Source organism: Pleurodeles waltl, chromosome 6 (genome assembly GCF_031143425.1).
Source record: "Pleurodeles waltl isolate 20211129_DDA chromosome 6, aPleWal1.hap1.20221129, whole genome shotgun sequence".
Lineage (NCBI taxonomy): Eukaryota > Metazoa > Chordata > Amphibia > Caudata > Salamandridae > Pleurodeles > Pleurodeles waltl.
In genome coordinates this window covers 1,686,863,172-1,686,885,937 of record NC_090445.1, presented here as the reverse complement: position 1 = coordinate 1,686,885,937, position 22,766 = coordinate 1,686,863,172, and the positions used below count along the sequence as shown (strand labels likewise).

Sequence of the window (22,766 nt, the reverse complement as noted above, 5' to 3'; positions counted from 1 at the left end):
TCCTGCAGCGCTTTTTAAAAATATTTTATTATTTAATGTCTTTTATATAAGTAATGCCCTCTGGCCTAGAGATTAGGGACTGTGTTCTCCCATCAACTATTTCAGTACAGTGGAAACAGGCTGTCTTGTGGTAAATAGTGGACTAAAATTATTGAACAATTGTCCTCCAGCATGGCTTTGTCCCAGCCTATGATACAACGATGCATATCAATTATGAGGTTAACATGTTTGATGTATGCAAATTCACAAAAACAAAGGTTGGTTTGATATTGTTGCAGGCTGAAAAAGCGTTCAACAGAGTTTTGTGGCACTTCTTGTGGAGTGGTATTGCACAGTAGGGCTTTGGGGATACATCTGTTCACGGGGTCTACGTTTTATACTCTAACCCGTATGTCTGTGTAGTGATAGGATATGTATGTCTGGATATTCTGATTACACAATGGAATAGACAGAGATGCTGTATGTTGCCACACTTTTTATAGAACCATATGTAGGCACTTTACTATCACATCGTGATATTATATTGCTGGTTTTCAACAATGGGAAATTTAAAATACCTGCTTGTGCTGACAACTTTGCAGTATACTCAACTGATCTGTATATGGCAATTGCATTGGTAAAAGAGGCTGAAATTTGTGGGCAGGCTACTGGATATAAGCTAGACAGGAACAAGACACAGTTAGTTATGAAAATTACAAAGGCAAGCTAAGTAGTTTCTTCTGCCAGATATCTTGGAGTTAAAATCTGCATTAATTTATAAAGTATTTTTGCATTAAATTATACTGCACTCTGGAAGAAATGCTTATGTCTTTCGTAATTACCATCCGCTACCTATTGCATTGGCAGCACAGTGTAATGTAGTTAAGATGCATACATTTCTGTATTTATTCAAATCTGCGCCCTTTATGATTCTGAACTCCTTTTGTAAACTTGATTTATCAATAAATAGTTTTATATGCAGTTATAAAAAACATAGAAAAGCAATCCAATTTTTAAAATTGTGTGTACAAAAGTTGCTTCGGGCCTGCTGGACTTTAAGTTCTGGTACTGGGCCGAATGTTCTGTTAGATGAAGGAAATACCAGCACACCGTTTTATTCCCATGTTACAAATGAGGATTGAGTCTGAGGCTAGTGTGTACTTGGCAAAGCATTTTGACCAAACTATTTCAAGGGGGTCTGATTTAAAGTGATTAAAGCTTGTTTATCAATCTAGGTTTATATGATGCTGAATGTACAGAATTAAGCCTATTAATAAGCACAATCCACTCTAGGGTAAATCCTCTTTTTCAGAAATATTCAAAGAGTATGTCCAACAGATAGGCAACTATGGGACCTTCGAGAGGGGAGGAATTGTTTTCAAATGGGACGTTCAATATTTCTTATTAGCTACAATAGGAGTTTATTAGGCAAAGGAGAGATTTTTATTTTTTCAAATACTTACAAATCAGATTTTGTTTCATTGAATTGGATGAAAGCCAATTGGAAATTTGAAACGATTGGTTTAATCGAATTGGCAGAAAAGGTAGAGAGGTGTTTAAAATCGAATTGGCAGAAAAGGTTGAGAGGTGTTTAAAATCGGGGCAATTAGCACAAATGGTAATTTGGCACATATGACTTAAGTTATGGTCTAAGGAATTGGTTATGGAAATTGTTAGACAAAATATTCAGAACCTTAGCAATGCTGGTAACACTGTTCACAAACAGCCAATCTGATTAAACAGCTTAAAGTAAATAAGACGTGTTATACACCAATGAGATTACCAAAGTGTGGTATTTCACTTTATGCCAAACGGAGAAAGTGACATTCTTATGTTTGTGAACTGTAATAAACGAATTTATTTCTGGATGGAGGTAACCAAAACAGTTTCCCTTCTAGTGCAGGAGGACATTTTGGTATTCTCGTTCAGAATATTCTACCTGGCACAGGTGTCAAGGGGCATAATGCATTCTCTATCGCTGTGTTATGTATTGCCCAGGACCGGGATCAACACATTTCTACTGAACATCAATAAGTGGTGGGGTTAGCTCTGGTATTATTGTGAATTAGAAAGAGCAGCCTAAGTAATGAGTGGGGTAGAAGGAAGAAGATGATTCAGAAGAACATTGAGATCAGTGGCCAATTTGGGAGCAAAAACAAATTAAATATTTATTTTTTTATTTTTTTAATGGTTTATGAATAGTGGTTGTATATTCCAGCAAATAAGGAGGCAGGGAAAGGACACACTTACACTGAGTCACTTGTGGGCGGGGACCTACCGTGGCCCTCCCATGTAATACCGCAATAGTCCCTTTGGAACTGGTGTTCAGTATTCAGGGGTGTGGAATTTATTAAAATATCTACTTGTCCAGTGGACAGGTTGCTTCTCAAATCTACTTGTCCTGTAAAAAGATCTACTTGTCCCTTTGGTGCCATGTAGTGTGGCGACAAATTATGGCAGCAATCTCATTATGTAAGTGCTCTGATAATAGCCTCTCTGATTATGCCAGGGCTACTACCACAGTAGGGCTTAAATACTTGCAGTTTCAATCCCTACTGTAACAATTTCCTTATTTTGCCACCTTTCTGCAGATCTGCATACTGGGGCTGGAGGAAGCAGTAAGCAATAGTTCTAGGGCTGGAATGCCTTTGAGTCTGCAAACCTACTAACCTGCATGTTTTAAAGATTTTTACCAGCTTCTCTCTAATATTTTCCCATAATAAGAAAGGTTGGACATTTACTCCTGACAATGGCAGAATTAGAACTTCTTCCAGGGTTGGGAAGAAAGTGGCTGGAGGGAAAATTAACTTGCAAATGCTCAATAGATTTTTACATGAGCAAATCTACACATCGTATTTACCCATGCTAAAATACAGTTAACAAATATTTTATAGGGTACAACATATACCATGGGTGCACTTTTGTGACTTTCTTTAAGAATTTGGGGCCACATGTAGGTAGGTTCAGATTTGCGACCTGCAAATTGCGAGTCGCAAATCCGAATGTAGGATGGTGTCCCTGACACCATCTGTGATTCGCAAGGGCTTCGCAAATGCCCACCTCATGAATAATCATGAGGTGGGTCGCAATTTGCGACCCCCTCGCGAATGGCGGCCCACACAGGGATGGTGGCCTGCTGGAGACAGCAGACCACCATGTCTGTGACTGCTTTTCAATAAAGCAGTTTTTTTTTTTTGTAATGCAGCCCGTTTTCCTTAAAGGAAAACGAGATGCATAACAAAAATGAAACATGAAACGTTTTCGTTTCATTTTTTCAGAGCAGGGAGTGGTCCACAGGACCACTGCCTGCTCTGAAAAAATGTTTACAGTGACATTCACAATGGGGAAGGGGTCCCATGTGGATCCCTTCCCTTTTGCGAAAGTGTTAGCACCCATTTGAAATGGGTGCAAACTGCGATTGGTTTGCACCCGCGTTCGCGGTCACAAAACAATCCTACATTGCACTGCGAGTCGCAATTAGGAAGGGAACACCCCTTACTAATTGCGAGTCGCAAACCCGTTTTGCGATTCAGTAACCAGGTTACTGAATCGCAAAACTGGGTTTGTGCATCACAGTGTGCTTTTTGCATGTCGCAAACAGCGAAAGTCGCTGTTTGCGACATGCAAAAAGCTACCTACATGTGGGTCTTGGTCCCTAATTAGGTCTGGTGTTAACAAAGACATTTTGTTTTTATTAAACTTCTATTTCTCTCTCTTTCGGCCGGCTTTACTGTGAGTGATCGCATTCTGCTCTTCCACAAGGAGCATATTGCCACACAAAGTAGTTTTGTTCAGTGTCAGGAACTACAGTGGCAATCAATGACGTAACTAAACTGGAGGGTGCCCCTTTGTAAAGAACATGGAGGAGCCCCCTCTCCAGACTCACTCAGGGCAGGTGCTGTGCTGAAGGGGCCCCCTGGAGGGCAGCTGCGGGGCCTTTGTTATGCCGCTGGTGTGCTTTTAGAGAGTTCAAAAACTTTTTTGGGGGGGTTTGCCAGTGTTTGTTACAATGTTGAGGGCCTGGTAGCTCCCACAATAATAAAGTGTTACAAAAGCCATGTCAAAACAAGACACGCATTGATGAAACTAAAAGACTTATAAAAATATGTCAGATCAGTTGGCTTTGTCAGTGTTTGTTTATTTTCATGCTTCCCATAATCGTGTTGAAAATGGTTACACTGATTTTCCATTAGAAATATTTTTGGGAAATACTAGCATGCATCAACACATTTTACTAAATGACATTTCATTTGCATATAATCAGAGAGCATTCTGGGAGCATCAAACTTAGCCTCATAGCCTAAACTTTTCAAACATGTGTATACACGTTTTTTTTTTTTTTTTTTGTACTGGAACCAACGTCAGTAGTGAAGTGTGACCTTAAAACATTTATTTACAGCACTCACCCTAATAATGAAGACTTTCAAATAATGAACCATAAATACAAGTTCGAACAGCATTATCTTTTGGAAACACATTAACTCAACTGCAGAGAGTTCCACTCTCTGTAATCAGGCAGCCAAAGGGTTTGTGCTGCAGGGGGTTGGGCCTACTTGTCCCAAGGACAAAGTAAACATAAAAACTTGTAGCCCTTGACCCCAAACAAGATGTCCCGGGCGTGGGGCGATAGGAATTCCACATCCCTGGTATTACCAGCATAGTACGGTAATACCATACTAACTGCCTCGAGATTCTTGTGCAGTACCAAGGGAGTGAAGCTTGAGCATCAAGTACTGCATTACTCAAAAAGGGAGAAAAAAAAATTAAAATAAAATAAAAGCAAAATGAGATTTGGGTGTCCACAGGGGGGTGGCTGCTTGTGGGGGTGGGGGTGGCTGTGGGGTAGGGTGCAATTCCTGGCCATAAGCAAGGAGAGTTGTCTTTAAAAAAAAAATCCATAAATGCATCAGGGGGTGGAGGGAGGAAGTAAAGTGAATAAGGTCTTTTCCCTTGTAAGTATACAATAAAAAAAAGAAAACTTTAATTCACTGACAAACATAGATGAAGGTGACAGTTTGATTAGGTATTGAAATATGATGATAACTAATGTTTAAGAGCAAAATAAATACTCATTCACCAGTTAAACTTTACTTGGCGAACAATAATTTGCATGCACTGATTTAACCTCAAGCATTGCATAACTGAAGACATTTTAAATGACATAATTGATGACGTCCTACTGTCACAGTGACACCATGCTACAGGGTTTGTGCCCTTGAAGACAATATTCTGTTTTCCTTAATGGGATTAACACTCTTAAAAGTGTCACATGACCTGCAGTTTTAAGTTAAAAGGTTGACAGATATAAATTTGTCAATGAAAAGACCGCTTTTCTCCGGTCCTGTGGAAAATCCTCCTTAGTTTAGTAAAATACACTATAGCAGGCCTCGAAAAAATCCTAAAATGTTACTAGACCTGCAGGTCGAGTAGCTTGAATAATCTACTTGACCTAACTGTATGGTACTTGACCCGGAAACGGGTCTCAAATTTTGTGATCCTAGGTAAATATTGTATTTTACAGTTGCCTTTTTCTTCATTCTCACATATAAGTGCACCTTCAAATATATGAGTTCAGCATTTTTGCTGTAATATATATATATATATATATATATATATATATATATATATATATATATATAATTTTATTTTTAAATCCTCTTTTGTTTGATTAAATACACTAAACGTTTGCTCCATGTATAATAAATCTAGCCCACATGTAAGGTACACATGATCCATGCATGATTTGCCTCTTCGTTTAATAATAGCTTTGACATCAGAGCAAGAGTGTTTCTTAGTTTATGTTTAAACACACGCTTTTTATAAATATATTACTAAACCATGATGTGGTAGTGCATTGTCATTCACGGACAGTAAATTTCCAAGAAATGTCCAAAAATCTTCACACTAACTCACAGCTTTACTGATAAAACTGTACAGTGTATTAACAATAATCTGTGAAAATTGGGTTTCAGAAAACATTTCTTTGCACAGCCCCAAGTAAAGTGTTTTAACTTTTTTTTTTCATCCTATTAAAATATTTTTTTCATCACACAGAAGTACTGAAAATGGTCTTTCACAGCTATTGAAATATATTTTGAAATGTTTGTAAAGTTGCCTTAGTTATATAAATGCTGTGTGCTAGGGAAAACCTGATACCAAAAGCCTTTCATTTCACATAGGTCAGACAGTTCACCTTACTAAATCCTGGAACTGCAGTTATAAGGAAAAGTATTTGCATTGCAAGAAGACAAACTGGCTTTTGACCTCTGTCTCTGAACACAGAGCAAATGTGACAAAAATAAGATTTAAAGGCATCTTAATTTCTAATTCTGTTTGTGACTGGACAAAACACCTATTCCTTGTCCACTGCCAGAAGGTTGAGTAGAATCTAAAAATAGCTCAACCTCATAAAATAAAACTTGCTATAGCTAGTGGTAGAGTAGATTTTCCTCGCCCTGTATACACATTTCTTAGGTGGGCACAATGACCTACACCTTCGAGCCATGCTTACTACACCACTGTAAGATTTAAGCCTCCTCAAAGTGGGACACCCCTGTACTCTACTTTTACCTTTCTGCAGTGTCTGAGAATCTACAGAGTTGTTTTGGAAATAAACATCAACCATGTTCTTGCTACATAGTTTATCTAACAATGTAATACAAATGTTTAGAATGGGCACATGCCCAGATACAGACTGGTTGATAATTTATGGTCAATAGAATCTTTGGTCTGTCTCAGATTTGTTTTGAAATGACTTTGACTTTAAGCCTCAACCGCTTTTCAGACATACTTCTGCAATCTACATCAGCTGCGCGCAGCCTTCACCTCACTTCATATGGAGTGATACATATACCCCAAACTTTACCTTTTAGTTATTTTTAAATGGAATGCACTACTACACATGACTGCAAGGCTTACAATATTTTCTATTTAATGAACCCTTATGTGTACTCTCAGCAATCATATGCTGTATTTGACTATGGTGTTATCAGTGAATCATTTTTCGTGTCATTTAATATGATACTGGGATGTAATATGAGGTCATAAGCAGTACATGGATGGGGCAAAATTTATAGTTCGCTCAGTAGATTTATAACTGGTGAATTTTTGTGTTTATTTTATCTTTTTTAAAACATTCGTTTTTTATCATACTTTAACATCTAACTATAATGTCACTATTTATTCAAGGGCACAAGCTTCACCTTGTTGGTACTATCCACACTTCCCTGATGAAACTTGCAGGAGTACTGTGGGACCTCATGGGAGTGCTGTGCTGGGTCCCGGTTCCCTGTATTGCAGAACATTTTGGCAGGAAAAAAGTTGTCAACTTTTGGCCACTGATGGCCCCTCTGGGCCCCTCCACGCCCCACCACGAAGACCCGACAGGGCTAGAAAAATCCACTTGACCTCTCACATTGGCGAGTCTTATTTGATCAGGTCGCACTATTTTTAATACTTACTCGTCCCTTCTGGCAAGCGGACACTGAACAGGTGTTCTGTTCAGTTGAAAAGTGGAGGGGCATTAAAATCTTGTTCTTATGCCACTTTTGCTCTGTGTTCACAGATGGAGGTAAAAAGTCAGTTTTTCTTACTATTAATTTTCCTTCTGACTGCAAAGTTGCAGAACTTTGTAAGGTGAACTGTATGACCTGCTGCTTAGAATGTAAAATAAAAGGATATAGGGTGTCAGGATTTTCCAACACACAACATTTTAAATGACTAAATCAACTGTGCAAACCTTTTGAAATATATTTCAGTAGTTGTGAAAGCCCTTTTAATATTTCTTTGTTATGAAACAATATTTTAACAAGATCAAAGCAATCAGAATGCTCTACATGTTGATGTGCAAAGGATATGTTTTCTGAAACCCAATTTCCACAGATTGTTAATACACTCTATAGTTTCATCAGTACAGCTGCAAGTTAGTGGAGAGTGTTTTGGACATTTCTTGGAAAGTTACTGCATGTAGATGACAATATTTTACTACACCATGGTTTAGTAATATATTTATTAAAATTGAGTGTTTAAACAAACTGAGAAACACTCCTGCCCTGATGGCAATGTTGTTAGTAAACCAAAAGAAATCCTAGGTTATGTGAGCTAGACCTCCTAGGTATGTCGGCTAGATTCTTGCAATGCATGCAGCGAACTTTAGTCTACTTAAACAAAAGAGTGTTTTTGTACTGCAGAAATGCTGAGCTCACATATTTGAAGGTACAATCATATGTGAGAATTAAGAAAAAGGTTTAAGAGTCAAGTACATTACAGTTAGGTCGAGTAGATTATTTAAGTTACTCAACGTGCAGATCTAGTTACATTTTTTTAATGATTTTTCAAGCCCTGCCCTACTATTTTTATTTAAACATTTTCAGGGCATGAGGACTGAGCTCCCAAGTTCTGTAATGGCAGCCACAACATTGGTTGCATCAAGCCTGTCGGACTACTCTGTATCGCAGGATTGGTTCCAGGTTACCGACATGGCCTACTGGATAAAAAGCTCCCTTCGCCAAATGGAGGGCACTATCTTTTTGTCAAATTTGGTTCAGTTCAGGCATCTTTCTGTCCAGGAGAACAAAGTTTCCTACTGAAATTAACATGGGAAATCAATGTTCTGGGGCCACTTTGGTTTTTTTCTTCGTCCCTGCTTCAGTAATCAGCACAGCTTTCCAGGAAGGATCTGAATTGAATGAACACTTTCTTGAGAAAGCTTTGACAAGGCTCATCAGACATCTTCAAAGGTATTAGAAAGACAAAAAATACTCTTACGAAAATTCTGACTCAACTATAACTACACAGTTACGGCCACCATGCACAGCTTACTTTAACAGAGTTACTCATCACAACTATCATTGTTCTATCTTCATGCTTGCAGCTGTCTGCAGACTTCTAATTAAGCAGTAATCCAACCTTACTGTCTTAGTTCACAAGTCATTGCAGGCATAGCACACATGGATTGCAGTAATCAACTGAGGCATAATTTACTGACCACTTGAAACATCTGAAGTGATCATGTCTCCCTAAGTAATCTGTTGGAAACCCCTCTTATTTTGTTAGAGGTTGTACTTCTTCGAGAGAGGGTCCCAAGTACATGGTCATAGCATCCCACTAAAGCTGAAGAGCTAGCCACATTTAATATAGTAGAAGGTGTCTGACAGGTTTTCTTGCACAGGGAAGGTATGTGTCTGATGTTGCCAGTCTAGACATTGTACGTCTTTGTGGTGGAGATGACTATAGAGTCTAGTGTAGGATTGTCTTTCAGGGGGTTTTGATCTGATTGAGCTGCTTTGTATTTCGCCTCTCATCTCTTCTTAACGTGATGCACAGAGAAGGGAGTAAGGTATTGATTTGAGAAGATAAGGTCTGAAGAGTCTCACTTATTGGCAATTTGGAGTATTTTAAACAAAGTCCCATGTATGTCAAGTTACTAACCTTGTGAAATCTCTACGTCTTCATCTACTGACAATTCTTATTGGGATGGAGTATAGAGACTTAAACAAAATATTACCCCGCTGGGAATCTGTTTTTTGGCAGGGGTGTTAGAACGTGTTTTAAGTGATGTATCTAGAGTGGCTTCCTTTACACTTGTTGTTTGCTTCTCTCTAGGACTACCTTCAGAATACTTTATTCTATGGGGTCTGTCAATCAAAGGCATCAATATTGGATTTGCCTCTCTGATGCATTCTCTTCTGAGAACAAAAGCTATTCGGTAGCAAATTTCTACTTTTTCAGTCTTGTTCACACCCTTTTCACATTCCTCAATGCAGAGCCATATTTTCCAGTGAGTTTGCGCCAGCTTCTTCAAACACTAAACGTAATGAGGATCTCTAAACAAAAATAAACGCCATCAGAAGGAAGGAAGCCCTTGCCGAACTAATAAATCCACTCCAACAAACGTCTAATGAGACATGATACAAGCTAACATTAAGTTAAACTTTCTTTGTTTGATAAATAGTTGATGTCTGGTCAATGCATCATTTTCCCGGGAGAGCTTTCTCAGTTCGCTTCAAAACAGTTTAGTTCGCTCCCTTCTTGAAAACACAAAGGTGTACCTCAAAAAATGTAGCTAATGTCAGGCCTATGTGTAACTTGCCATGTTTAGGAAAAGTAATTGAACATAGTGTCGCAATTAACCAAACAATTTGGTTTATGATCTGTGTTCTCTCATGGAGATGGCAACTCTGAAGGCGCACTTCATTCTAGATGGGGTGAGCCAATTGTATTAGTACAATTTTTCTTCTATAGGGTGTTAAGCAAGGTTGACTCTCTGGCAGTGTACCATGCATAACAAAAGATTGAGTACCTGCAGTCAAGTTCTAAAAGGTTTATCTCTTGTCTCCCCTTGCACTAAATGTATTTGGTCAAGATTAGAAACAATATTACATACATCTCACCAATAATGTGTGGTGTCTCTCAATGTCTAATATTGTCTTGGGCACAGTATATAACCTTATCCTGAGTCTTTAACACCTTTACTGATATACTCCAGTTTCCCCAAACATAATTTCTGCAAGCAGTTCACACATTTTCTCAAATACCTCTGTCATCAGAGATGTTCCCATCCCAGGATCTCATCTTTTGAAACTCGAAACAGTGACTTTAATAATTTTCCCATTCTAAATTACCTTTATTTTTATCATGCCAAAGTTCTTCTTTCCTCTTGATCACCGTTGTCCCTCCCTCTGCCCCACAGGAAAATCCCATGATCACTGTTGATCCTACCACCATGTTATTTTTATCATCTCATGTAAACAATGTCTTCCTTCACTGGTCTTCATTCTCTTAAGAAGATCAAGCACTTCCTGTAGTTTGTCTTATCAAAGACATGTTCTCACAATCTCTGATGAACAATGAGTTTTCAGGTGCCAGGTGAAGTGAATCAGTCCATTGCTGATGTTCCAATACTAGAACAGTTTGACCGTAATCTGCTGTGCTTAATCAAATTGCTGAAAACGCATCACCCCAGACTCCCTCCTGAACTAACTTAAGTGAAGCACAGTCCCATTACATGTTTACTGTTAGCTGTTTTATATTTCACAATTTTCTCAATTGCCCAGCTGTAATTCTCTGAACTTTTTAGTTTCCAAGTTTTTAAGCCTTACAGTTTGTGATTCCACTGTAATGCTTTGTTTTCCATATGTCTCTGTAACCATACAGAACCCCACTGTTACACGTAACATGAGCTAATAAGCTAATTTCTTTCAGCATGGCAAGGGCTATAGAAGAACATTTAAGAAAACAGTATAATTCTAGGATGATCCTCAGATTGATCCTCTCTGTCTCATGTTTTGACTATAGGAGCACTTGCCTTTTTGGTAGAATTGCTTTTGTGCTTTTCTTCTCCTATTGGGAAGTAGTCAGATGGATTGGTGCAGTGCTGTAGAGGTATGTTTGTGGGATGATGATTGCATTGCTTCTGCAGAACCTAGCATAATGCCTGATAGAAGGGTGTAGTATTGTCTTTCTACGTAGAAATCCCTGGTGTGTCAGAGGAATGATATTGGTGTTCGTGGGTCGACCATTGGGATGAGGACTAGGGGCCGACATGGTGCTTTCAGGACAGGAGGAAGAAAAGGGCTCCATCCCTCTAATAACAGGGTCACTGTTTTTCTAGATTTTCCAGTTTGTTTCTAAGCTAAACTTCTCTGGTTCTTACTCTTTTGTATCAGATCTCCAGAAAGATGTTGCCTACTACAGTGGTCTGACAATCCAGAAGACAGACCTCACAGATCTGATGATCATCCTTTTTGGACATTCTACAAATCCAACCACTGGATGGACACTTATCAGAGGTGTAGTGTAAGAAATAGGAGTACTATTTGGGCGGGTGACTACCCTCCTCAAGGGACAGTCTCAACTCTTTCCAGGGTGAACACTCAGTTACTAAATAAACCCTAACTCAACCCACCAGTAGCTGAGGCACAGAGCAGAGCAGCTTAACTTAAAACAATAAGTACATTTATAATGAAGTTGAAAAGCAACACAATAAAAATCCTAAACTGATTTTGAAAAATAGAGTAAAATGTAATAAACAAAATGACAAAAATCCAATAAGTGGAACCAGAGATATGATTTTTTTAATTTATTTTTATCAGTTTATAAGAATGACGGTTCAAGGTCATGGTGGACTGGAACATAAGTGCAATTTGGCGCTGACCGCAATGGAGTGCATGTTAGATCCACCAGCCAGGTTATACCTGGCCGAAACACTTACCTTCTGACCATTAGGAGTTTGGCGGACAGAAACATCCGTCTGCCAAACTCCTGATGAGACCGCCACGGTGCTGGTGGTCTTCATACCGGCCCCATTACAACTTTACCACTGGGCTGACCGGCAGAGCTGAAACTTTCCCACTGGGCTAAAACCACGGTTTATGCCATTCAGCCCAGTGGGAAACTTGCTGCAGCATTGTTCCCAGCTCATAATTGAGCTGGCGGCAATGCTGCTGCATGGGGGGTGCACTAGCACCCATTAAATGCACACTGTGTGCAGACAGTGTGCATTTTGAGGGTTCTGAGTAGGGGGACTTCTGCACTGCCCACGCCATTGGCATGGGCCGTGCAGAGGTCCCTCTGTGGCCCCCTGCACTTGTTCTCTGACAACCTTTTTTTTTTTTTTTTTTATGGCAGTCAGACTGCCATGAAAATTCTGGCAGAGAACAAGGTTTTAATCAGCACAGAGGTACTGACTTCAGCTAAGCCGTGGCTGATTACATCCATGACTGCCATCATCCCGTCGGGATCACTGATCCTGGCGGAGACGATGGTCTTTTGACGGTCCGACTGCCAAACTCTTAATTTGACAGTCGGACTGTCTAAGCAGTGGCGGTCTGGCGGTCTAGGGACCACCAGACTCTTAATTTAGCCCTTAGTTTTTAAGTCCAAAATCCATCACAAGAGAACACTTCTAAAGACTTCCCGTGGACCGCACGGGTAGCACTAAGAGACTGACAGGGTGTCAGGCAGAGGCAATACTGCAGGGTCTAGTCCATGCCCAGTTGCATTGGGTCAGCTGAGTGGTTGCAGATAAAGGCCTCTTATAGCTTCTTGTATTCCTGTAGCTTTCACAGGAGGTCAGCCTTATGACTCTTGGAGTTTACTTCTTTGTCCTGTATAAAAGTAAGTGCAGGTCCAGTCCTTTTTGAGATATTGGGGGTGGCTAACGGAAGGACCTTCCCAGGTGCTGGCTTACATTTGCATGTGACGGGAGTCCTCTATGAATTTAATCCAGTTCTTGGGCCCAACCACACTGTCCAACCTGTCGAGAGCAACACCACCTCCCATCATCAGGCTCTTGTTTTCTGCTATTGTAGCAGTTTTATTACCTCTTCAAATCCTAATTACTGGTTGGATGATGTGGTTGAGAACAAATGCATTTGGCCTCTCAAGGTGTTAGGCAGGGAAATGGTAACATTATAAAAGTACCTTTCCCTAAACATTCATCAAAATCTGACTTCACTATTTAACTAGTTTTTTAATAACTATTAAAAATAGTGGTTTTATTATTTTTCTAGCATTATTCAATGTAACAGTGATTTCCTATGGAACAACTAGTTACAATAGCTTTTGGGACTTTTTCAGTGTAAGGGCATGATTAACATTACATTCCTTAAAATCATTTTAAATACCAATCACCCTGCGTTATGGGCAATCAAGCCTACTTAGGGGTGATTTACAAATATTTAAAAAGAAGGTTTTGGCCTGTCAAAATGAGTTATTTTGCCAACTGCAGCAGCCAGGCTACACATGGCAGGTCTGCAAACATGTTTGCACTGTTACAGTAGTGGATGGCACAGTGGGTGCTGCAGCCCTCTAGTGGCATGTAACTTGCAGACTATGGGTACCCTTTGTACCACATACTAGGGAACAATGACACGTAGTATGCCAACTTCAGCATGTTGAAAGGGAGAGCACAGTCATTTTATCACTGGTTTGCAGGTGTGCAGACATTATCTACCAAAAATATAGGGTCCAGAAAAAAGCGAACGGTGACCCTGCCAAAAGGGCAAATTTCCTACACATAATGTCTTGAAAGGAATATGAGCAAACAAACGGCTTATTTGAATCAAAGAAACAAATCCTTCTAGCTGTGAGAAAAATTATTTAAAAACAATCCAGCCTCCAAAGATGTTCAGTTATTTTTTTAATTTACTGATCTTAGACCTGAAATTTCATTCTGAAAAGTCTTATCAACAATAGTTGACCAGTGATCTGAATAAAAACAAACTGCTTGAACGAGTCCATGATGTGCCTGCTGTGCATTAATACACCATTCTGAGTTGATAAAGTGGCAGGGTTTAACTTTTCAGTCATGGTAGAAGAAAACCATTCCCTGCTCAATTTTAATATAGCCTTAGAACCCACCGTAGCGGGCTCTACTGGCTATTAGAGGCCCTCTCCCTTGTTAAAGGCCTTCACCTTCGACTCAGGCCTTTGACGCAGGAGCCGGCCTTTAATAGCCTGTAGAGCCCGCTACGGCGGGTTCTAAGGCTACTAGAACATTCTGCCATTAGAGGGCAGAATGTTCTCCTAAATAAAACAAAGGCTTCACGGAACCGGAGGGGATTACAATCCCTTCAGGCTCCATGAGGCTTTGTTCACAGCTGCTGCCGTGAACAAAGAAGATTGGAATGTTGGCAGCTCCATTGAAAACAATGGAGTGCTCCGGGCTTTTACTGGCCGGCAAAAGCCCGCAGCCGCCAACATTCCAATCTTCTTTGTTCACGGCAGCAGCTGTGAACAAAGCCTCATGGAGCCTGAAGGGATTGTAATCCCCTCCGGTTCCGTGAAGCCTTTGTTTTATTTAGGAGAACATTCTGCCCTCTAATGGCAGAATGTTCTAGTAGCCTTAGAACCCGCCGTAGCGGGCTCTACAGGCTATTAAAGGCCGGCTCCTGCGTCAAAGGCCTGAGTCGAAGGTGAAGGCCTTTAACAAGGGAGAGGGCCTCTAATAGCCAGTAGAGCCCGCTACGGTGGGTTCTAAGGCTATATTAGAACACTGGAATGTTGGAAGCCCCATTGGAGACAATGGAGTGCTCCATGCTTTTACTGGCTGGTAAAAGCCCGGAGTGTCAACATTCCAATGTTCTCTTTGTTCACAGCAACAGCAAAAGCTTCATGGAGCCTGAGGGGATTTTAATCCCCTCGAGCGTCGTGAGGAATTTGTTTTATTTGATAGAATATTCTGCCCTCGAGTGGCAGAATGTTCTAATAGCTTTAGAACCCGCTGTAGCGGGCTCTACCGGCCATTAAAGTCCAGCTCCCTTGTTAAAGGCCTAAGGCGAGGGACGTTAATGCTGAAGTGGGCCTTTAATGGCTGATAAAGGCTACTACGGCAGGCTGTAAGGCTATAAAGTATACTCCCAGGGTGGTTTTTCCAGTCAGATATAATTTATTATGATTGATTTGGCTTATTGTCCTTTAACTAAAAAAAAATGAGCCCACAATAGGCAATTTTTCTTGTTAAAATTTCAATTTAAAAACTGTATATTTAAAAATGAATCTTGCACATATATATGTAGTTATTCTGCCATTTATGAATATTCGAGGTAACCTCATGGTGGAGTTAAGTCAAACCCCCCCCCTTTTATTTTTGTTCTTTCTTTTTCTCTTTTTTTTTTCTTTCTTAACATGTTGTATAGCTATTATTCCATGTTTTTCTATTAGAAATGTTTGTTTAAATATTGATGGGAAGACGTGCACAGCGTGTTATGTAGGCTGGTGGCTGTTATCCATAATTTGGCAACAGTTACTGTGCACAATAACCAGAATTTCGTGCCCAAAACGGAGATCCTTCTTGTAACGGTGGTATTGTGGAGGAAGGGGGGTGCTAAATAGTTTAAGTGTAAAACTGAATTTGAAACTCCTTATCATGGAAGTCTTGGCGATTTCAGTATTTTCTTTAGCATTTTGAATCCGATTTTTTTTTTTTTTTTTAAAAAGCTTCTGTGACCTTAGAAAACATTCATCTACAAATTGTTCCACTAAATAAAATTGGCAGAGCTTTATGATAAAGAAATGCTTTAAGTAGAGCAAGAGGTTGTCCGACTAGAACTTTTCAGGAGTAAAGACGCAGCCAAGAAATAATCCATTTAGTTTGGTGAGTTCTCCTGCCCGTTAAGGATACCATTACCTGTCCATTTCATGTTTTTTAATTGAGCTTTAAAAATTAGAGTTTCATTAAACCTCGACTCCCAATAACCTCTTTAATTTGTTTTTCTTTTAGCGATTGTGTGACTACGTTTGTGACCTCCTGCTGGAAGAATCTAATGTACAGCCTGTTTCTACGCCAGTTACAGTTTGTGGTGACATACATGGACAGGTAATATTGGTTTACTACGCAACCCTTTAACACAAGTCATTATTCTCCTCTTTTGGGTTTGTGAGCTGCACTATGCTTTGATTTATTTCTGAGTAGTGCGAAAACCGACACTGCAATAAAAGAACAAATCCACATTCTAAAAATGATATTCAGGGCTATTGCACTGTACTGCCCTGCATTGCTTTTCCAATATTTGCATAGCTCCTCATACCTCTTACCACACCCTGTAGTACTTCAGAGTGATCGGGTAAGTGGCTACTAACTTTGTTGGGCATGGTTTGGAAGAATGGAGGCTTATATTGCGGTTTGGTGTGGTACTCCACAGGAGTCGTGACAGGCATGTTTTACTTGCGTATGGCATGGAGCAGAACTATCTGGTTGCAATATACATTTACTTTACCATTACTACCATCCTCCGATTAATGGACAGGAGAGTATGCATAACACCGATTTGGTTAAAAGGGTCTGGTCTAGTTGGTGGGTATTAGACCAATGGAACATGGCTTGTCCAGTGTTTAATACGACCATCCAAGAGTGGTGGAGAAGCAATCTGCTGATGTAACTTCCCACCATAATAAGTAATGACTTTAGAATGAGGCTAAGTGGACCACCTAGAATCATTGAGGGTAGAAGCTCCTTGTAAGACGTATCTTTCCAACCCCCAAGTAAAGAAATATTCTGTGTGGCTCAACCAGGAGTAATGGAGGAGCAGCACACTGGAATAAGTCTTTCTAGCTCCCAAATGTGGTGATGCTGTGAGGTCTATGTAGGCACTCTGTAGTCGTGGAAGTGTTCTCAGTTAGAAGGTCCAGCTTACAGCCACTTTGTGAGTGACTCTCAAGGAAGACCAGTGATCTCAGTAGGGGCCACAAGTTTCTAACTTCTGTGTGTAGACTAATTGTATGGCCGCCACCCTGTAGTGTTGGCGTGGTAATCCACACTGAGAAGTGGTATGCTACAAGCTGCTAAATGTATTATGAGTTAATAGCTCCATTACCTTTGGATCTAATGATTTAAACATAGTTGTTGCATTTTTCTGGCTCATTTAAATTCACTCATCTAGACTTGACCTCCCATGTCGAAGGCCTAGCTCTAAGGAAATTGCATCTCGAAAGATAACTACGCTACTGTAGAAGTAGACTACATTTGGTAGGACTGAGGTTCTGATGGTGTACCTCCGCTTTTCTGCCTCTTGTACTGCTACTTTCTCTTTGGTCTGCTGCCTCCCAAGCCCCAACTCCAACTTACTACGATACTGCATTGCCACATTTTGACACATTCTATGCCCTTAAAGCCTCCAATTTTATCTTGGTTCGGGATCCTTTATTTTTGTGTATATGGCCAGGACTTTCCAAAGGTAACAGTCTTCATTATGCCTCTGCTGGCATTTATATAATTCAAGAGTGTTCAGGCCCGGGACATTATCAACCTCATCCGCATTTCTTAACACCCTTACAGTCTTTACCAAAATCCAGTTGTGTTACCTCAGCAAGGATTTGTTAATTTGGATATGCAACTTCTTGCTCAACATTTTACAATCCATTCATTCAGATATCTACTTTAACAGCAGATTCTTCACCTTTAGAATATTTCCCAAGCACCAGAGTGGATTTGGAAACTTTTCATAACTGTACTCCCACCTGCTGCTAGGTGCCACTCTGCAACTCCACTTAGGCTTCTTCCCACCTCTGAAGTGAGGGAGCAGAGCTGCATATAAACAGAACCCGTACACGCCAAAGTCAGTTTGCCCTCAAATGCAGAGCACAAAACAGTTGTCTGAACCAGTGTTCAGATTTTTAATTTAGGACTTTTTTAGGTGGGTAAAAAGAGACCACTCCACAGAACAGCAGGTGGGAGGGCAGTGAGGAATCCACCAGAAACAGCGTTACTGGAGGCAAGTAACTTGTTCCTTTGATGAATTCTTCTAACTGCAAATTTTTCAACTTGAGAATAAATACCACAGTAGTACCTCCGAAGGGGGAGGGTCTGTGGAGTGGGTTCAGACCAGAAACCTTGCTGAACCGAATGGGTGAAATGCCTCTCATCTGATCTAGTTGTTGAGGCAGTAGTGCTTTGTGAATGTATCCACTGATGCCCACATGTCAAGGTCGGGCACTCTGCTTCTCAACACAGTGGTGGCATCCTTAGCCCTATTGAAAAAGTCTCTCAAACATTACAGAGGCAGATTTTTTTTTTTTTTTAATACGTTTTTTTTCACCACAGCATAACAGATCTTCATGCAATGTACTGTCCACTTGAAAAATCTTTCTGCACAACATTTCCTTCACACCGAATAGTGCCATAAAAATCTTACTTTTCCCACCAATGGAACCTCAAATGATGCTGGTAAATAACTCTGGAAAGTGATGGAATGTCCAACGTACAAAAAGGTCATGATTTTCAGCAAGGCCACCAGAGTCATCAGCACCAGTATTTTTGGGAAAAGGATGGTGTAGAGAGGCTTTACCACTAGAGCCTGGAGTTCTCTCACACAAGCTGAAGTGATCACAATGAAGAATACCATCTCTAAGGTCTGAAAAACCAAAGAGCAATGGGTGAGGAATCTGCAGTTAGAGTATTTGCCAGAAAATGTATTACCAAAAGTAAGGTACTTATTCTTTTCTAACTCCATTAAGATGCTGGCCTAACGTTTCCACTGCCAATCTCTTGACTGCATTGGGCTAGGCGCCTAGACCTCCTGCTGGTACTGATGTTGCCACCGGTCTTTTCATGGGCCGCCTTATCACCATTTTGGATAGTACCCTCTTTCAAAGTTCCAGACCCTTTTGATCTCCGAGCACTCTGCCTCAGGGTACACCTCAAAGGTCTTAAACCTTTCACCAAGAAAACCAAACTCAACTGGCAGAAAAGCTTCTGTAAGGAAATGCCTCCTTGGCATGGTTGCCCCCTGACTTTTTGCCTTTGCTGATGCTATGTTTACAATTGAAAGTGTGCTGAGGCCTGCTAACCAGGCCCCAGCACCAGTGTTCTTTCCCTAACCTGTACTTTTGTATCCACAATTGGCAGACCCTGGCATCCAGATAAGTCCCTTGTAACTGGTACTTCTAGTACCAAGGGCCCTGATGCCAAGGAAGGTCTCTAAGGGCTGCAGCATGTCTTATGCCACCCTGGAGACCTCTCACTCAGCACAGACACCCTGCTTGCCAGCTTGTGTGTGCTAGTGAGGACAAAACGAGTAAGTCGACATGGCACTCCCCTCAGGGTGCCATGCCAGCCTCTCACTGCCTATGCAGTATAGGTAAGACACCCCTCTAGCAGGCCTTACAGCCCTAAGGCAGGGTGCACTATACCATAGGTGAGGGTACCAGTGCATGAGCCTGGTACCCCTACAGTGTCTAAACAAAACCTTAGACATTGTAAGTGCAGGGTAGCCATAAGAGTATATGGTCTGGGAGTTTGTCAAACACGAACTCCACAGCACCATAATGGCTACACTGAAAACTGGGAAGTTTGGTATCAAACTTCTCAGCACAATAAATGCACACTGATGCCAGTGTACATTTTATTGTAAAGTACACCCCAGAGGGCACCTTAGAGGTGCCCCCTGAAACTTAACCGACTATCTGTGTAGGCTGACTAGTTTTAGCAGCCTGCCACAAACCGAGACATGTTGCTGGCCCCATGGGGAGAGTGCCTTTGTCACTCTGAGGCCAGTAACAAAGCCTGCACTGGGTGGGGATGCTAACACCTCCCCCAGGCAGGAATTGTCACACCTGGCGGTGAGCCTCAAAGGCTCACCTCCTTTGTGCCAACCCAGCAGGACACTCCAGCTAGTGGAGTTGCCCGCCCCCTCCGGCCAGGCCCCACTTTTGGCGGCAAGGCCGGAGAAAATAATGAGAATAACAAGGAGGAGTCACTGGCCAGTCAGGACAGCCCCTAAGGTGTCCTGAGCTGAGGTGACTCTAACTTTTAGAAATCCTCCATCTTGCAGATGGAGGATTCCCCCAATAGGGTTAGGATTGTGACCCCCTCCCCTTGGGAGGAGGCACAACGAGGGTGTACCCACCCTCAGGGCTAGTAGCCATTGGCTACTAACCCCCCAGACCTAAACACGCCCTTAAATTTAGTATTTAAGGGCTACCCTGAACCCTAGAAAATTAGATTCCTGCAACTACAAGAAGAAGGACTGCCTAGCTGAAAACCCCTGCAGCGGAAGACCAGAAGACGACAACTGCCTTGGCTCCAGAAACTCACCGGCCTGTCTCCTGCCTTCCAAAGATCCTGCTCCAGCGACGCCTTCCAAAGGGACCAGCGACCTCGACATCCTCTGAGGACTGCCCCTGCTTCGAAAAGACAAGAAACTCCCGAGGACAGCGGACCTGCTCCAAGAAAAGCTGCAACTTTGTTTCCAGCAGCTTTAAAGAACCCTGCAAGCTCCCCGCAAGAAGCGTGAGACTTGCAACACTGCACCCGGCGACCCCGACTCGGCTGGTGGAGATCCGACACCTCAGGAGGGACCCCAGGACTACTCTGATACTGTGAGTACCAAAACCTGTCCCCCCTGAGTCCCCACAGCGCCGCCTGCAGAGGGAATCCCAAGGCTTCCCCTGACCGCGACTCTTTGAACCTAAAGTCCCGACGCCTGGGAGAGACCCTGCACCCGCAGCCCCCAGGACCTGAAGGACCGGACTTTCACTGGAGAAGTGACCCCCAGGAGTCCCTCTCCCTTGCCCAAGTGGAGGTTTCCCCGAGGAATCCCCCCCTTGCCTGCCTGCAGCGCTGAAGAGATCCCGAGATCTCTCATAGACTAACATTGCGAACCCGACGCTTGTTTCTACACTGCACCCGGCCGCCCCCGCGCCGCTGAGGGTGAAATTTCTGTGTGGACTTGTGTCCCCCCCCCGGTGCCCTACAAAACCCCCCTGGTCTGCCCTCCGAAGACGCGGGTACTTACCTGCAAGCAGACCGGAACCGGGGCACCCCCTTCTCTCCATTCTAGCCTATGTGTTTTGGGCACCACTTTGAACTCTGCACCTGACCGGCCCTGAGCTGCTGGTGTGGTGACTTTGGGGTTGCTCTGAACCCCCAACGGTGGGCTACCTTGGACCAAGAACTGAACCCTGTAAGTGTCTTACTTACCTGGTAAAACTAACCAAAACTTACCTCCCCTAGGAACTGTGAAAATTGCACTAAGTGTCCACTTTTAAAACAGCTATTTGTCAACAACTTGAAAAGTATACATGCAATTTTGATGATTTGAAGTTCCTAAAGTACTTACCTGCAATACCTTTCGAATGAGATATTACATGTAGAATTTGAACCTGTGGTTCTTAAAATAAACTAAGAAAAGATATTTTTCTATACAAAAACCTATTGGCTGGATTTGTCTCTGAGTGTGTGTACCTCATTTATTGTCTATGTGTACGTACAACAAATGCTTAACACTACTCCTTGGATAAGCCTACTGCTCGACCACACTACCACAAAATAGAGCATTAGTATTATCTATTTTTACCACTATTTTACCTCTAAGGGGAACCCTTGGACTCTGTGCATGCTATTCCTTACTTTGAAATAGCACATACAGAGCCAACTTCCTACATTGGTGGATCAGCGGTGGGGTACAAGACTTTGCATTTGCTGGACTACTCAGCCAATACCTGATCACACGACAAATTCCAAAATTGTCATTAGAAATTGGTTTTTGCAATTTGAAAAGTTTTCTAAATTCTTAAAAGACCTGCTAGGGCCTTGTGTTAGATCCTGTTTAGCATTTCTTTTAGAGTTTAAAAGTTTGTAAAAGTTTGAATTAGATTCTAGAACCAGTTGTAGATTCTTAAAAAGTATTCCAACTTTTAGAAGCAAAATGTCTAGCACAGATGTGACTGTGGTGGAACTCGACACCACACCTTACCTCCATCTTAAGATGAGGGAGCTAAGGTCACTCTGTAAAATAAAGAAAATAACAATGGGCCCCAAACCTACCAAAATACAGCTCCAGGAGCTTTTGGCAGAGTTTGAAAAGGCCAACCCCTCTGAGGGTGGCAACTCAGAGGAAGAGGATAGTGACTTGGAGGACAATTCCCCCCTACCAGTCCTATCTAGGGAGAACAGGGTCCCTCAAACCCTGACTCCAAAAATAATAGTCAGAGATGCTGGTTCCCTCACAGGAGAGACCAACACCTCTGAAATCACTGAGGATAGCCCCAGTGAAGAGGACATCCAGTTAGCCAGGATGGCCAAAAGATTGGCTTTGGAAAGACAGATCCTAGCCATAGAGAGGGAAAGACAAGAGATGGGCCTAGGACCCATCAATGGTGGCAGCAACATAAATAGGGTCAGAGATTCTCCTGACATGTTGAAAATCCCTAAAGGGATTGTAACTAAATATGAAGATGGAGATGACATCACCAAATGGTTCACAGCTTTTGAGAGGGCTTGTGTAACCAGAAAAGTGAACAGATCTCACTGGGGTGCTCTCCTTTGGGAAATGTTCACAGGAAAGTGT

General features: G+C 41.7%; 1 protein-coding gene across 1 annotated transcript in view; it reads left to right on the top strand.

The window, feature by feature from the left end:
• PPP6C (protein phosphatase 6 catalytic subunit) overlaps positions 1-22,766 on the top strand; it is a 101,831-nt gene that overhangs the window by 10,674 nt on the left and 68,391 nt on the right. Inside the window, exon 2 of the mRNA XM_069241747.1 lies at positions 16,202-16,297. Coding sequence (XP_069097848.1) covers positions 16,202-16,297 — 96 coding nt within the window. The remainder of the gene's footprint in view (positions 1-16,201; positions 16,298-22,766) is intronic.